General features: G+C 43.1%; 1 protein-coding gene across 3 annotated transcripts; it reads left to right on the top strand.

Moving 5' to 3' along the window:
• The first annotated feature begins 4,022 nt into the window (after positions 1–4,022).
• Positions 4,023–14,844, top strand: PKLR (pyruvate kinase L/R). 3 transcript variants are annotated; one of them, XM_074262211.1, is made up of 11 exons: positions 4,023–4,169; positions 5,381–5,563; positions 10,494–10,585; positions 10,725–10,856; positions 11,298–11,484; positions 11,747–12,017; positions 12,176–12,326; positions 12,524–12,676; positions 12,779–12,945; positions 13,328–13,509; positions 14,451–14,844. In XM_074262211.1, exons 1-11 carry the CDS (start codon positions 4,073–4,075, stop codon positions 14,555–14,557), a joined length of 1,722 nt encoding a protein of 573 aa, XP_074118312.1. In that variant the 5' UTR covers positions 4,023–4,072; the 3' UTR covers positions 14,558–14,844. The 3 variants fall into 3 exon arrangements, with proteins under 3 accessions (XP_074118312.1, XP_074118314.1, XP_074118313.1); XM_074262213.1 differs by lacking the exon at positions 4,023–4,169 and adding an exon at positions 4,915–4,999; XM_074262212.1 differs by lacking the exon at positions 4,023–4,169 and adding an exon at positions 4,918–4,999 and having other exon boundaries at positions 13,328–13,540; positions 14,402–14,844.
• The last annotated feature ends 116 nt before the right edge of the window (positions 14,845–14,960 follow it).

Raw genomic sequence — 14,960 nt, 5'->3', positions numbered from 1 at the left:
TCTACTTGCCAAGACAAACCCCTGTAGATGCACAAATGGTGCCATTCCAACCCATCTTCTCTAGCAGATTTCATCTTCTAGCATGATTGCTTCCCTAGTGTCTACAAATATGCTCCTGTCATCTTCATCTTCAAAAAATTCTCACTTGATCCATTCCTCTGCATTATCCTCTTATTTTTCCTCCCTGCCTTTTTTTCTGGAGGGCTAAATTCCTTGAGAAGGTTATTTACAATAGGAACCTCTACTTCCTTCTCTATCTGTTTTTAACTTTTTGGAGTCTGATGTTTAACATGATTGCACATTATAGCTTATGTTAGATTTGGTTTGTGGGAGAAGGAGAGGAAGAGAGGATGGGAAAAAATTTGGAGCTCAAAATCTTACAAAAATGAATATTGATATGATAAATTTAGTTCTTCTCATGAATACAATAATTCACCTCAATTCCAATAGACTTGGGATGAAAAATGCCATCTGCACCCAGAGAGAAAACTATAGAGACTTAATGTGGATCAAAACATACTATTTTCATCTTTTTTATTTGTTTGTTTGCTTACTTCTTCTTTCATGTGGTTTTTTTCCCTTTTGTTCTGATTTTTCTTTGACAACATGATTAATGTAGAAATATGTTTAAAATGATTGTACATGTATAACCTATATCAAATTGCTTATTGTCTTAGGGAGAAGGAAGGTAGAGGAGAGAGAGAGAAAAAATTTGGAACACAAAATCTTCTAAAAATGAATGTTGAAAACTAATTTTATATGTAATTGGAAAAATAAAATACAATTAAGAAAACATTTTAAAAATTTAAAAAACTTGGCTAAACAATAAATGTTGAAAGTTATCTTTACATCATTGGAAAAAAATAAAATGCTATTGAAAAGAAAAAAAAATAATGTTGAAAACACTTTGTAATTCAGCTTCCAACCTTATTATTCAATTAAAGCAGATCTTTCCAAAGATATTAATGATTCTCAAATCTCATCTTTCTTGACCTCTCTTCAGTCTTTGACACTGTTGATCACCCTCTTCCTGAAACTCTCTTCTTTCTAGGTCCTAGTGATACACTTAAAGAAGGGAGCCCTGAAACTCTAACACTCCTTGAAGAACAAATTCTCCTTGAATCCTGCCTGTGTAAAAGACCCTGCTGAGGGAAACATGACAAACTGCTTCCTTCTGTTATCTAAGTGGGGCTGGTTGAGTTCAGAGCTAGAGATACCAATCCTATTGAATTGAAGAGAACATCCATTCAATTCCAAGGTTGTCTATTCTGAGTCCAGCTCAAACTCCCCCCACTCCCCCCACTAGCCCCCTCAGCTTGTAGCCAAAGGGATTCTATTATAAAAGAGCCAATTTTAAACTTACTTTTCTCAGAGGAGTTAATATGCCATGCCAAGGAAATTCTCTCTCTTCCTAGCATAGTAGCCTCTGCCTGCTGGAATGATATTCTCTTTCAGCATTACCCTCTCTTTATCTCTCTCACCTATTTCCCTAAGAAGACTTGATACCTCTCTCTCAGGATTTCTCTACTAGAAACTTTACTTCTCTGCCAGGACTTCTCCACTAAGGAATTTAGCCTTTCTATTCATGCATAGCAAAGGCTGACTTCCAAATACCTACAATAAACTTCTTTTTATCAGTTTAGCTTTTCAGGTCTGTAAATTCCTTTACAAAGGATCTCTGTGCGCCAGAAAGGGGTTCCAAAATTCCCTACCCATGCGTCGAATCCCAAGGGGACTTAGGGGAGCCAAGCCTCTTATTTAGTTCCCTGAACCTCAAACTTCATCATCTAACTCCCTGACCACCAGGAATCCTAATCTCATCATTTGATTCCCTGACCAGGAACTCTGAAAATAGACCTCATCACAGTGTCTTCTGGTTCTTCTCCTACCTATCTGACTACTCTCCTGTGGTAGAAGTCATGTCATTAATCATAGATATCCTGAATTCTGTCCTGGGCCCCCTTCACTTCTTCTCTACATGGTGATCTCATCAGCTCCCATGGATTCAGTTATCATCTCTATCCTAATGATTCTTAAGCCAACTTATTCAGTACTAATCTCTCTCTTGACCTCCTGATTTCCTGACCTTGACCTCTCTGATTGCCTATTGAACATCTAGAACTGGATTATGACAGACATCTTAAACTCAACAAGTCCAAAATTGAACTCATCTTTTCCCCAAAATCCTTCCTTTTTCTTAACTTCTCTATTATTATCAACCAGCATTCTCCCCATCATGCAGACTCAAAACATACATGTCATCCTGGGTTCTTCTTTTTCTTTCTTCATCTTGCCCTCCTCCCCCCCACCAATATCTACCCAGTTGTCAAGTTTTGTCTATTCCAACTTTTTTTCTGCTGATACTGCCACTGCCTTGATCACCTCATACCTATATTATTGCAATAGCTTTCTGATTAATCAGCTTGCATCAAATTTCTGCCCATTCCACTCCATCCTCCACTCAGCTGTCCAACTAATCTTCAAAAAGTACAGGTTTGACCATGGTCAACCCCCTATTTAACAAACTGTGGTAGCTCTCTGTCATCTTCAAAATTAAATTTATTGTTCAATTAAGACCCCATTTAGGGTTTTCTTGGCAGAGATACTGGAATGGTTTGCCATTTTCTCCTCCAGCTTATTTTATAGATATGGAAACTGAGGCAAACAGAGGTAAATGACTTGTTCAGGGTTACATGGTTAATAAGTGCCTGAGACAAATTTGAATTCAGATCTTCCTGATTTCAAGTCCCATGCTCTGTCCTAAGTATTTAAAGTACTTAAAATTCTTCATGATGTTATACTTTCCCCATCCATTTCCAACCTTTCCAATCTTTTTATACTTTATAATCCTTCTCTCAACATACTCAGCAATCCAATGACATTGGTCTCCTTGCTCTTCCTGGCACAAAACACTTCATCACCCATGTAGAATTTTCTCCCTAATCACTTCTATCTCTGGTAATGCTGGAGAAACCGAGGCAGGATAGAGATTAGAGAACAATTTAATATTTTTTTTTGAAAGGGAGAGATTTACTGGGACCAAATGGATCCATGATTTGATCCCAAGGCTGAATGAGATTATCATCTCCAAGAATCCAGATGAGAATGTCAGATACAAGATTCTTTTATATGGTAACAAGAATAATGACATAATAAGGGAGATACCTGGAATGAGGATGACCTAATGGGGGGAAGCACCTAGGATGACATAATGGAGAGAGATACTAGAGAGGCTCCTAATATTCTAATGATGTCTAAGATATAAGACTTGTATCTATCAAACATTAAGAGGGAATGATTATAGCCTGAAGCCTTGGGGCAGAGAAACTGAGGTAGGACAATTAGGGAAATTGGGTCAGAACATTAAAAGGGAATTGTGGTACAACATTCCTAGTTTGGCTCTTCCAAGCCCCAAGTATCTTCTGAAAAAAAAAAAAAAATTTCCCCAACCTTCCTTAATCTTCATACCTTCTCTTAAAGGCCATTTCCACTTCTTCTTATACATAGTTATTTGAATCTCCCCCTTAAGACTGTGAACTCCTTGAGAACAATCTTTGCCTTTCTTTGTATCCAAAGCTCCAAGCACAAAGTTTTGAAAATAGCTCTTAATAAATACTTATCGACTGACAATATCTGAGTAGGTATATTAGCTGACATAAAGTAGTTTCAAATGAAGTATTTCAAGCACATTATATCACTTAATCAACTCAATGAAGCACTTCATTATCCATGTTTTACAGATGAAGAAACTGAGGATCAGAAAGGTGAAGTTACTTGACCGTTGTTGTGGCTTGTGTCACTGGCAGAGTTTAAAGCTAGTTCTGCCAAGTTCTGTGTCCAGTATTCTTTCTATTATGCTAAGCTGCCTAACAACAAAGGGTGGGGACCAGTCAAAGAAACAGACTGGAGGTAGGAAAGTGGGGGGACTGTCCAACAAGAGGATGGGGGAGGATCATTGGGTGTGCCCCTTTTCTTCTCTCTGGCTGCTTCAGATAAGAGGGGCAGGCACCCTCCCCTGTGCTTCTTTTTCTCCCATTCTCCATGTGGCTTGAAGGACCCACCATTTGGAGCCATGTCATTAGAAGGCCTTGCTCCTGGAATACTAGGGCCATGGACCTCTAAGCACCAACGGGACTTGATGGCATCCTTCCTCTTAGGGGCCCCAGGAGGTAAGGATAGGGGACAAATTCCCTTTCGAAATTGCTCAAGTAACCTTTATTGGACAAAGGAGGAAACAGTCCAAGAGGAGAAAGTGAGACAAGTGTACTGAAGTTGCCACTATGTCAACTTGAAAAGGATCAGTGCACATTTTGTGTGATAATTTCCATCTGTATAGTGCTGGGCTTTTAGAAAGAGACTATTCCAATGCATATTCAGATGAATTCTATAAAGTAGAAAGATTATTATTATTATTATCATTCTATTTACAGATGAGGGAACAAAGGGGAACAGATGAGGTAACTTTGGGCTACTTTAGGAAAAATTTTGAGTAAACAGACCTGGGTTTGAATCTACTTACTTCTCCTGTGACCTTGATCTTTCTGGGACTGTTTCTTTATCTATAAAATGAAGGAGTTGGTCTAGAAATCTAAGGTTTCTTCTAGTTGTAATATTCTATGCTCTTATCAGTATTTGGAGTGACTTGCTCAGGACTTGGACCCAGGTTTTCTGGTGCCTAGTGCTCTGCAGCTTGTTTACATTCATTCATTAATTGCCCAGAAATAGATTATTCCCAGTCCTCGGAACTCCCCTTGAAATGTCCTTCCCTCCTTTCAAGGTCTACAGGTTAAACTATGGGGAATCTGCAAGCACGGGAAGCTCCCGTGGCTGCTGAACTCTGCCCCTGTGTCACGAAAAGACTCAGTGAATTGTGGGGCAGTGAGGACAAAGAGTCTGGTAATACTTTAACCAGCCACTCAGAGGCTTGCCCAGATCAGAGCAACACCAGGGTGACTAGCAGCAGACACACAGACACTGAACATGTCTAACAGCATGGAGGGTAGGATCTGGCGAGAAATGGAGGGCTTGGAGGAAAAGGAGGAGAGGGTCCTAAGAACTCATTCCCAAAATGGGAAACCTTAGAGATTGAAGGAGCTGAGAGAAAGAAGGAAGATAATGAAGGGAGTTTAATATATTGAGAAGCAAGGAGGTTGGGGTGGTTGGAAGATAAGAGGGTGGGGATTGTATACACACAAATGTCCTTCAGGGATTTAAATCCCTGAGTATGGGAATGAGGTGGCTGAAAATGGAATAAGAGGAGACTGGCAGAGGAATAGAGGGACCAGGATTTGAGCAGTGAGAAATCTAGTTAGGGAAAGGATTGAGTTCTAGGTTATCGATCAATATCCACTGTAATCACCCTACCTTTCTCCCCTTCCAGGACCAGCCGGCTACCTTCGAAGGGCTAGTGTGGCCCACTTGACCCAGGAGCTAGGTGCTGCCTTCTTCCAGAAGCAACAGCTCCCAGCAGCCATGGCAGATACCTTTTTGGAGCATCTCTGCCTACTGGATATTGACTCAGAACCAGTGGCTGCCCGAAGTACCAGCATCATAGCCACCATAGGTAAGTAACAATGGCAGTTAATTGATAAATATTTATTAAGCACCAACTCTATGCCAGACAATGTGCTAAATGCTGGAGATTAAAACAAAAGAGGCAAAAGATATCCTCTACGCTCAAAAGCTTTCAATCTAATTGCAAAGCTTACTCTTTGCAGTGACAGGGAGTCTGAGAAACAAAGAATTTTTTGCACAATTCTCATTTGAGAATGATAACATCGGGGGCAGCTAAGTGGCGTAGTGGATAGGTGGAGCACCAGCCTTGAATTCAGAAGGACCTGAGTTCAAATGTGATCTCAGACACTTAACACTTCCTAGCTCTGTGTCCCTGGGCAAGTCACTTAACCCCAGCCTCAGGGAAAAAAAAAAAAAAGATAATGATAGCATCTTTGTGAGCTGGGGTGGTGGGAAGGAGCAACTATTTTCACTTGACTTTGCTCATTATAAGTTAACAGCAGAGGCAGACTTAGAACCCATGTCTCTAGTGTTCTATTTTTTCCCAAATGCCTCCCATTCCAATTCTATCATCCCATATCCTTACTTCTCATCTTTCCCTTTCCCAGTCTCAAATCTCACATCATCAAAGCCAAGTGCCACTTGTACTACCCATATCATTGTCAATGTCATCCCCCTCATCTTCCACATTGGTATCACTCTACCTGGATCTCCTCAAATCCTGCTCCTCACTTTCCAACATACTATATACCAACATCATTCTCTGGCTACAGATATAATTAAATCTCACATCCTCTGGCATTGCCCACTTTCCAGATATTTTCTTTCAATAGTATGGGGGAGGACTGAAGTGATAGAATGTGAGAAATTTGAGAAGTTAGATTGAAACTTTTTGGTTGTGAAGGGAAGAAATGGGGAGGAAGCATCTCTCTGCAATAGAGATGTCTCTGACCTAGAAGAAGAGAGGAAGTTTTTTTGAGTAAGGAAGAGGGGGGTGTATTTGAATAATAAAAGAAGAATTCTTTGAGCAAAAGAAACAATTAACAAACATTTAACAAATGTCTACTATGTCTCAGGAATTGTGCTAAATTTTACAGATATAAAAAAGGATAAAAACCATTCCCTACTTTCTTACATTCTAATGGAGGAGACAATATACAAACTACCATGCACATACAAAATATGTAGGGGAGTAAATAAGAATTAATCTCAGAAAGAAGACACTAATATTAAAAGGGAGAGGAAAGTTTTATTGCAGAAAATAGCATTTTACCGGAGACTTAAGAAAATTGGGGAAGCCAAGAAATAAAGGAAGGAGAACATTTCAGGCAGGGAGAACAGTCAATGAAAATGCATGGAGTCTGGAAATGAAGGGTCATGTATGAAGAACATCAGGTAAGTCAGTGTTACTGAATTGGATAGTACATGGAGGAGAGTAAAGTGTAAGAAGATGGGAAGGTAAAAAGGAGCCTAGACTTTAAAGTCCAAAGAGATGATTTTATATTTGTTCTTGGAGGTAATAGGAAGGCAATAGATTGAATGAGTTGGGGTTGGGTGGGCAATGACATGGCCAGAGCCAGAGCTTTAGCAAGATCTTTATTTTTTCAGGCACTTGGGGTTAAGTGATTTGCCCAGAATCATATAGCCTAGTATCTGAATCCTGATTTGAATTTGGATCTTTCTGACTGTACCATCTAACTGCCCTGGCAAGATCAATTTGACATCTGAGTAGAATATGATATGGAATGGAGAAAAGACTTGAGGGAGGGAAACTAATCAACCACATCTCAGCAATCAAGCATTTATTACTCACTTCCTATGTATCAGGCTCTATGCTAAGTACTAAAGAAAGACAAAAGCTGGGGCAGCTAGGTGGCGCAGTGGATACAGCACCAGCCTTGAACTCAGGAGGACCCGAGTTCAAATTTGATCTCCGACACTTAACACTTCCTAGCTGGGCAAGTCACTTAACCCCAGCCTCAGGGGAAAAACAAAAAACAAAAACTCTGGAGCAAACAAAAAATCCTAATCCCTACTCTCTGAGAGCTGGGCTAATAGGAAGACAAAATGCAAACAATTATGTGTAATCAAGATATATGCAGAATAAATTAGAGCTGATCAATAGAGGGAAGACACTAAGGGGAATGATGAAAATTTTTTGTAGAAAATGGGATTTGAAGTGGGATTTGAAGAATGATGATGAGGGAGACAATTCCAGGCAGTGAAAATATATGGAGTTGGGTCTTTACAAGCCTAAAAAAAAGTAATTAATTTAATTTAATTAAAACAAAAACAGAAAGAAAATCACTATCACTATATTGAAGGATATTCAGATGGGGAGAAAGGGAGGAGGAAGAAAGTTTAAAAGCAAACTAAAAGGTAAGAGGGCAAGGTCATGAAGGACTTTTTTTTCCCTCTCTAAACATGAAGTACTTTAAAAGAAATACAGGAGATTATATTTAAAACTGAAGATAAGATAACAGTGAATCATCAAACTTTTTTGAATAAGATGATATGGTCAGATCTGCACTTTATGAAGATAAAGTTGTGTTGAGGATGGAATGAAGTTGATAGAGATTTAGAGCAGGGAAATATCAGAAGGATATTTCATTAGTCCAGAAATGGGGTGAGGATGGTTGCAGTGTCAGAGTAGAAAAGAAGTATGAAGCAAAGACATTACAAATGTAGAATCAGTACAACTTGGCAACAGATTGGAAATAGGGTTGAGGGTAAGGATAAAGGATAACCCTTAGGTTATAAGCTTGTGTGACTGGGAAGAGAGTTCTGCCTAAGAATAGATAAAGTAAGAAGAGGAAAAGGCTTGGGGAGAAAATAGTTCAGTTTTGGACATGCTGAGTTTAAGATGTCTACATGAAGTGATTTTGAGATTTACATTTGGAAATGTAAGGTCAGAAGTTAGGGCTAGATAAGTAAATCTGGGAATTATCAGTGTAGGAAGTTGATGAGATCACCAAATGAAATAAAATAAAATAAAGGGAGAAGAAAAAAGGACCCAGAATAGAGCCTTGAGAGACATCCCAGGTTTAATGTCACCTTAACCTAAGGTGTGAGCTGGATGAAGTTCTAGCAAGGGAGACTGAGAAAGAGTAGTTAGACAAATAGAATCAAGAGAAAAAGTCACAAATCTTAGAGAGAAGCAAAGAGGGTTTGGGAAAGAAAATGACAGAATTGGAAGGGACCTCAGAGGCCATCTAATTTAATATGTCCCTTCAAAAATGACTAAAATGACAAATATTCATCCAGTCTTTGCTTAAATACTTTTAATGAAGGGGAAATCATTACCTCCCAAGGCATCCAATTTCATTTTTAGATAACCACATAAGGAAGTTTTTCATTCTCACTTCTAGTTTTAATCCTTTCGGAACAAGAAGAAATCCAATCTATCTTCAATCTGGTATCCTTCATCAATTTAAAGACAACTTTCATGTTCCCCATCCCACGAAGTCTTTTCTTCTCCAAATTAACCATCCTCATTTCCTTCACCCAATCCTCATAGAAAGAGAGGGAAGATCAGTTAGGTGGTAAAGTGGACAGAACTTTGGGCCTGGAGTTAAGAAGACCTGAGTTAAAAATCTGCCTCAGAAATTTTCTAACACTGTGATCTTTGGGCAAATTGATTAATTTGTCTGCCTCATTTCTTCATCTCAAAAAAAGGATAATAACGGTACCTACCTTGCAGAATTGTTCTGATTTGTACAATATGTGCCACTCACATAGTAGGTGCTATTTAAATGTTAGCTATTATTATTTGTATTCATAATCTTAAGACCTTTCATCATCATGTTTCCACTCCTCTGTATGCTCTGAAGCTAATCAATGCCCTTCCTAAAATGTGGTGCTCAGAAGCCAGCATTTTAGAACCAGCCGGACCAGGATGGAACACAATAGGGCTACCGCCCCCCTCCTTCTGTATCCTCTGCTTCTGTTCTTGGTGATCAATACTCCAATGTTTGCTAACACTTCCTGAGTTTGCTAACAATCTTTAGATTTTGTCAAGCTCATTTGCCTAGAAATTTTACATTCCATTCTCCTCCCACAAAAAAAAAAAAAAAAAAAAAAAAAAATCAAGTTGCTTCCCATTCTACATTTGTAACATCTCTCCCACTTGCACTTGTTTTCCTCTGACATTGCCCTTCTGGTGCAGGTCCTCATCACTCCACACCTGGACTATTGGATTATTTTTTCTGGTTGATCTCCCTGCCTTATGCTTTTACCAGCCCCACTCCTGTCATCTTTCTCTCTTCCTCCATTTCTTCCACATATCACTGACAATGAATGGTGTTGCAATCATGTGCACAAAATCCTTTCAAGTCGCTAGGAATGGAATTCATCTAGAACAACTGGACAGACTCTTATTCTCTTATCTGGGAAAGCAGAGGGAATCTATGGAGCAAGAAAAGGGAATCTTTTAATCAGAGAATTTCTCTGAACAATGTGTCTCTCTGAAGAGGTTATTATTCTGTCATGTCCGACTCTTCAGTGACCCCATTTGGAATTTCTTTGGCAAAGATACTAAAGTGATTTGACATTTCCTTCTCTAGCTCTTTTTACAAATGAGGAAACTGAGGCACACAAGGTTAAGTGACTTGCTCAGATCTTATAACTAATAAGCTCTGAGGAAGAATTTGAACTCGTGTCCTCCTGAATCCAGGGCGGGTGCTCTTGTCCACTGTGTCACTTAGCGGCCACCTAGCTGAATATTGCTTCCCTTCCCCAGCCTTAAGAATTAGTTGAAGGAAACGAGGACGGTTAGTCCTGAGAAGAAAAGCTAAGCTGTTCAGTAACTTAATGGGAGAGACTTACACAAGGGGGAATACGCTTCCTGAGTTGGGGGGAGAGGGCTCAGAGAGCTGGATTACCACTTCGGGCTTTTTCTCCTCAATTATCAATCGTCCTAGATAGTTCCAGGAATTTCCTCCAACACGGAGATGTTGCGATTCCGTGTTTTTTGCTCACAGGCCCGGCATCTCGCTCTGTGGAACGGCTGAGGGAAATGATCAAAGCAGGGATGAACATTGCGAGGCTCAATTTTTCCCATGGCTCCCACGAGGTGCAGTGAGGGATGGGAAGCATTGCTGCGGGAGCTGGGGAGAATTCTACCCGGGGGTTTGGAGCAGAGGCTGGACAATTCATAAACCTATGGCCCGAGAGCCCTATCTTGATCCCTTTCTTCCCTGTCCCCTCCCCAGTACCACGCAGAATCCATAGCCAACGTAAGAGAAGCTGTCGAGAGCTTTGCCGGCTCTTCCTTCAGCTACCGGCCCGTGGCCATAGCGCTGGACACCAAGGGGCCTGAGATCCGCACCGGGATCCTCCAGGGGGTGAGGCCCTGGGCAGTGAGAGAGCAGAGCGCTACGGGAGGAATAGGGCGGTTGGAACAAAGAAAGGAAGGGCGGGTACAGTCAGAGAGGGTAGTGCTGGCACGAAGGGTGTGGGCAGGACCAAGAACTTGGAATGGGGCTGAGGATTGGATGAGGCTGGAGGAGTGTGACCCAGAGATTGCAGTATCTGGGAGAGCTGAAACTACGAACCGGGAAGAATCCGATGAAGGAGAGGAACCCGAGATGTGTGGGCGGGAGCGTAATCAATAAGAGATAGATAGCCTTTAACAGGAGAGTATAGAAAGAGCTATTCTCCTAAGACCCGTACTCTAAGAACTCCTACCGGGAAAAGATAAGCAAAGAAGGGTCCAGGATAGATTAAGGCTGGACACTAAACCCCCGAATCCCAGCCCTATTCTTACTTCCCAATCCTTTCCCTAGGGCCCGGAGTCTGAAGTGGAGCTAGTGAAGGGTTCCCAGGTCCGGATTACAGTGGACCCGGCGTTCCGGACTCGGGGGAATGCAAGCACTGTGTGGGTGGACTATCCCAACATAGTCCGGGTAGTGCCAGAGGGGGGCAGGATCTACATCGATGACGGTCTTATATCTCTGGTGGTTAAGCATAAAGGTGGGTGAGCTCGAGGTAGCCCCTGGCCTTACCGCCCCAAGTCAGGCCACACCCCCTCGTTCTCGTACTTGCGGGTCCCCTCCCAAGCATTGCTCCGCCTCCCCATCAGTTCCTCCCCGAGAACATGTTCCTCCCCCAACCCTTCCACCCAGCACCCGGGTATAATCTCAGGCCACACCCCTTCCTTTCAACCACGCCCCTTCAAACTCCACGGAATTGCCCCAAATCGCCCCTGTTTTACCTGGCTTCTGGAATTCCACAGAGCCAGAGGGGCTGCTGACTGAAGTGGAGAACGGCGGCATCCTGGGAAGCAGGAAAGGGGTGAACTTGCCCGGTGCAGAAGTGGATCTGCCGGGCTTGTCAGAGCAGGATGCTCTGGACCTGCGTTTCGGGGTGGAGCAAGGCGTGGACATCATCTTCGCCTCCTTTATCCGAAAGGCCCAAGATGTGATTGCTGTACGAGAAGCCCTGGGGCCTCAAGGACGGAGCATCAAGATCATCAGCAAAATCGAGAATCACGAGGGCGTTGAGAAGTGAGGCCTCCAGCCCCTCGCTTTCTTTATCCCGCCCCCCTTCAGCTCCCCCAGTCCCCTTCTAGTGTGAACTGAAACCCTCCCAACCCTCCCTTTCCCTGACTCTTTCCTCCTCTCCTTGACTCTGCCGTGCCCCCTCTTGGGCCCAAACTTCCCAGGTTTGATGAGATCCTGGAAGTGAGTGATGGCATCATGGTGGCAAGAGGTGACCTGGGCATCGAGATCCCTGCTGAGAAGGTCTTCTTGGCACAGAAGATGATGATCGGACGCTGCAACTTGGCAGGCAAACCGGTTGTCTGTGCCACACAGGTATGCCAGAGAGCAGGGTAGGGATTGTGGGCACCAACCTCCCCCTGAAATCCCGTGACTCTCCTTTGGTGACAGAGGATGGGACGTCTCAGGGTCATGAGATGGGAGAACACCCGTGGGGTCCCCAGGAATGCCTGGGCTGGAAAGGGCGGGAAAGGGAGCATTAACCCTTGATTCTTATCGGACTGTGCTTCCAGATGCTGGAAAGCATGATCACCAAGGCCCGACCAACCCGAGCAGAAACAAGTGACGTGGCCAATGCTGTTCTGGACGGGGCTGACTGTATCATGTTGTCTGGGGAGACGGCCAAGGGGAGTTACCCTGTCGAGGCTGTGAAGATGCAACATGCGGTATGGGGCTGGTGGGGAATATGGAGTATTCCTGGGCTCCAGATGTCCAGGGCCATTCAGGTCAGATACCAGGGCCTGAGACTGACCCCCTGGTACTTTCAGATTGCTCGGGAGGCCGAGGCTGCTGTCTATCACCGGCAACTCTTTGAAGAACTTCGTAGGGCAGCTCCCCTAAGCCGGGACCCTACTGAGGTCACTGCCATTGGTGCTGTGGAGGCTTCCTTCAAGTGCTGTGCTGCTGCTATAGTTGTGCTGACAACATCTGGCCGGTGAGAGACCAGCTGGCTACCCAGGGAGGTGGGGGATAGACATTAGGGACAGAGAGGCCAGATGAACATCTAAAGGCACAAGGAGTAGGGCGAAAGCACTGGAATTAATGATCTGGAAAAGACCCAATACCAATGCCCAATATTTGTAAAGGACTTTAGTTTTAGTTTGGTATTTTTTCCAAAAATATTTTCATAGCCACTACCCTATGTGATTCTTACAGCACTGGCTGTGAGATGTATAGAATATTTCATAGATGAAGAAACCGAAGCTTGAAGAGATCAACACAGAGAAAGTCAGTGGCAGAGACGGATCAGAAATCAGATCTGGTTCACAATAAGATCCACTCCTGATCCACTAAGCTACATATTCTGTCTCCCTCAGCTCCGCACAACTCCTGTCTCGTTACCGTCCCCGGGCTGCTGTCATCGCGGTCACTCGTTCTGCTCAGACTGCCCGACAGGTCCATCTGTGTCGTGGTGTTTTTCCTTTGCTCTACCGTGACCCGCCCGAACCTGTCTGGACTGATGATGTCGACCACCGTGTCCAATTTGGCATTGAAAGTGGTGAGGCTTCCATGGCTCTTCCCAAGTTTCTGCTTCCCTCACCCAAGACAACCTACCTCTCTCCCCAGTGCCTTTTGGCATTTGTTTCCATAGCAACTCTCCAATACCACTCTTCCACCTCACCCAATTCCTCTCATCCCCTGAGACTCTTTATTAGAGATCCTTTGTATAGCAAGCCACTTAACCTAGTTGATATGAAAGCATGTGACAAAAGGGCTGATTTATTTTCTTCTCTTAAATCTGGGGGAAGAGCTAGTGCATAATGTCGTCACCTTGCATTGTTGGGGAGATTCTGTGTTATTGCCGGGACCAGGTATAAGGAACTACACGCTATCTTAGGGACTAATCATCGATAATTTTATGGTCAGGTAATGTGATTGAGGGGAAAACGTAAGGTGATTGCTGTATAGGTGACTGCTGTATACCAGTGGTATAGCTATAACACAAATTATTCATGCTAAGAAGTTGGCAAGCATACTGAAATTTATATTTATTGTAAGAGGCAAGCAAATGCTGTTAGAGTCCTCTAGATGTTTCTTTCCAGGAACAGAGCCCTGTTCACTCCTCCTTAGTTGTGGTTCTGTTCAGGAAGGCAACAGTTGGGAGAAGTAGCCTTTAGCTACAAGGTCTTAAAAATACCTATGACAGCTCACATAGCATCAATGTCAGTTTGTTACCTCATTCAAGTCATCCCCACCTCCCACCCCCATCTTCTGTCAACAAAGGTAACACAAGTGGGATTGAGACAGACTATTAGGGTAACAATGCTCTCTTCCAAACTTGTCATATTCCTTGGCATCCAGTGAAACACTATAGTACTACAGATCTCGAAGGATTGGTAGGGTTAGGGGTGAGGAGTTGGGAGGGACCAAGAATTAATTTTGTTACTCAGATTATCCAAGGTATTGTTTCACACCCCCATCCCATTCTTCTCTACCCAGGGAAGCTCCGTGGTTTCCTCCGAGTCGGGGACCTGGTGATTGTGGTGACAGGCTGGCGACCTGGCTCAGGCTATACAAACATCATGAGGGTGCTAAGTGTATCTTGAGGCTCCATGTTCCCATAAATTCGTATACCTGTGCCTGAGCCCTCAAGACCATGTTCCAAAGTAGATGAATCCCCCCACCCAATATCACACCCCTTTATATTGACCCTCCCCCAACTATAAGAAATAACTCCTCCATTCGCTACCCACATGCAGAAATTTCATCCCTTTGTAATTCTCAGGGACCACAGTCCCTTTCCTAGTTCCTAGGTCCTGTCCCTGGGGGCCCTTCTCTGTCACCAGGTTTCATAGTACCTGGAAACTTGCATTCAATAAACTGTCATCCTCCATTGTGCCTGAACATGCCTGAATCCAATCCCCACCCAACCCTGGATCCTAAAATGCCCTAAGCCATTGGTCTCAGCTCAGCTGAGTCCAGAATCCTTCCACCTTCCCAGTAATGGGG

The sequence above is a fragment of the Sminthopsis crassicaudata genome, chromosome 4 (assembly GCF_048593235.1).
Source record: "Sminthopsis crassicaudata isolate SCR6 chromosome 4, ASM4859323v1, whole genome shotgun sequence".
NCBI lineage: Eukaryota > Metazoa > Chordata > Mammalia > Dasyuromorphia > Dasyuridae > Sminthopsis > Sminthopsis crassicaudata.
This window is presented reverse-complemented; position numbering and strand designations above follow the sequence as displayed.

What these genes read in the sequence shown, in the direction of transcription:
- PKLR (XM_074262211.1), top strand. Translation starts at nt 4,073, where the DNA reads ATGTCATTAGAAGGCCTTGCTCCTGGAATACTAGGGCCATGGACCTCT. An exon ending in CCTCTTAGGGGCCCCAGGAG is followed by an intron (nt 4,170 to 5,380) that starts GTAAGGATAGGG and finishes CTCCCCTTCCAG; the next exon opens with GACCAGCCGGCTACCTTCGA. An exon ending in CAGCATCATAGCCACCATAG is followed by an intron (nt 5,564 to 10,493) that starts GTAAGTAACAAT and finishes TTTTGCTCACAG; the next exon opens with GCCCGGCATCTCGCTCTGTG.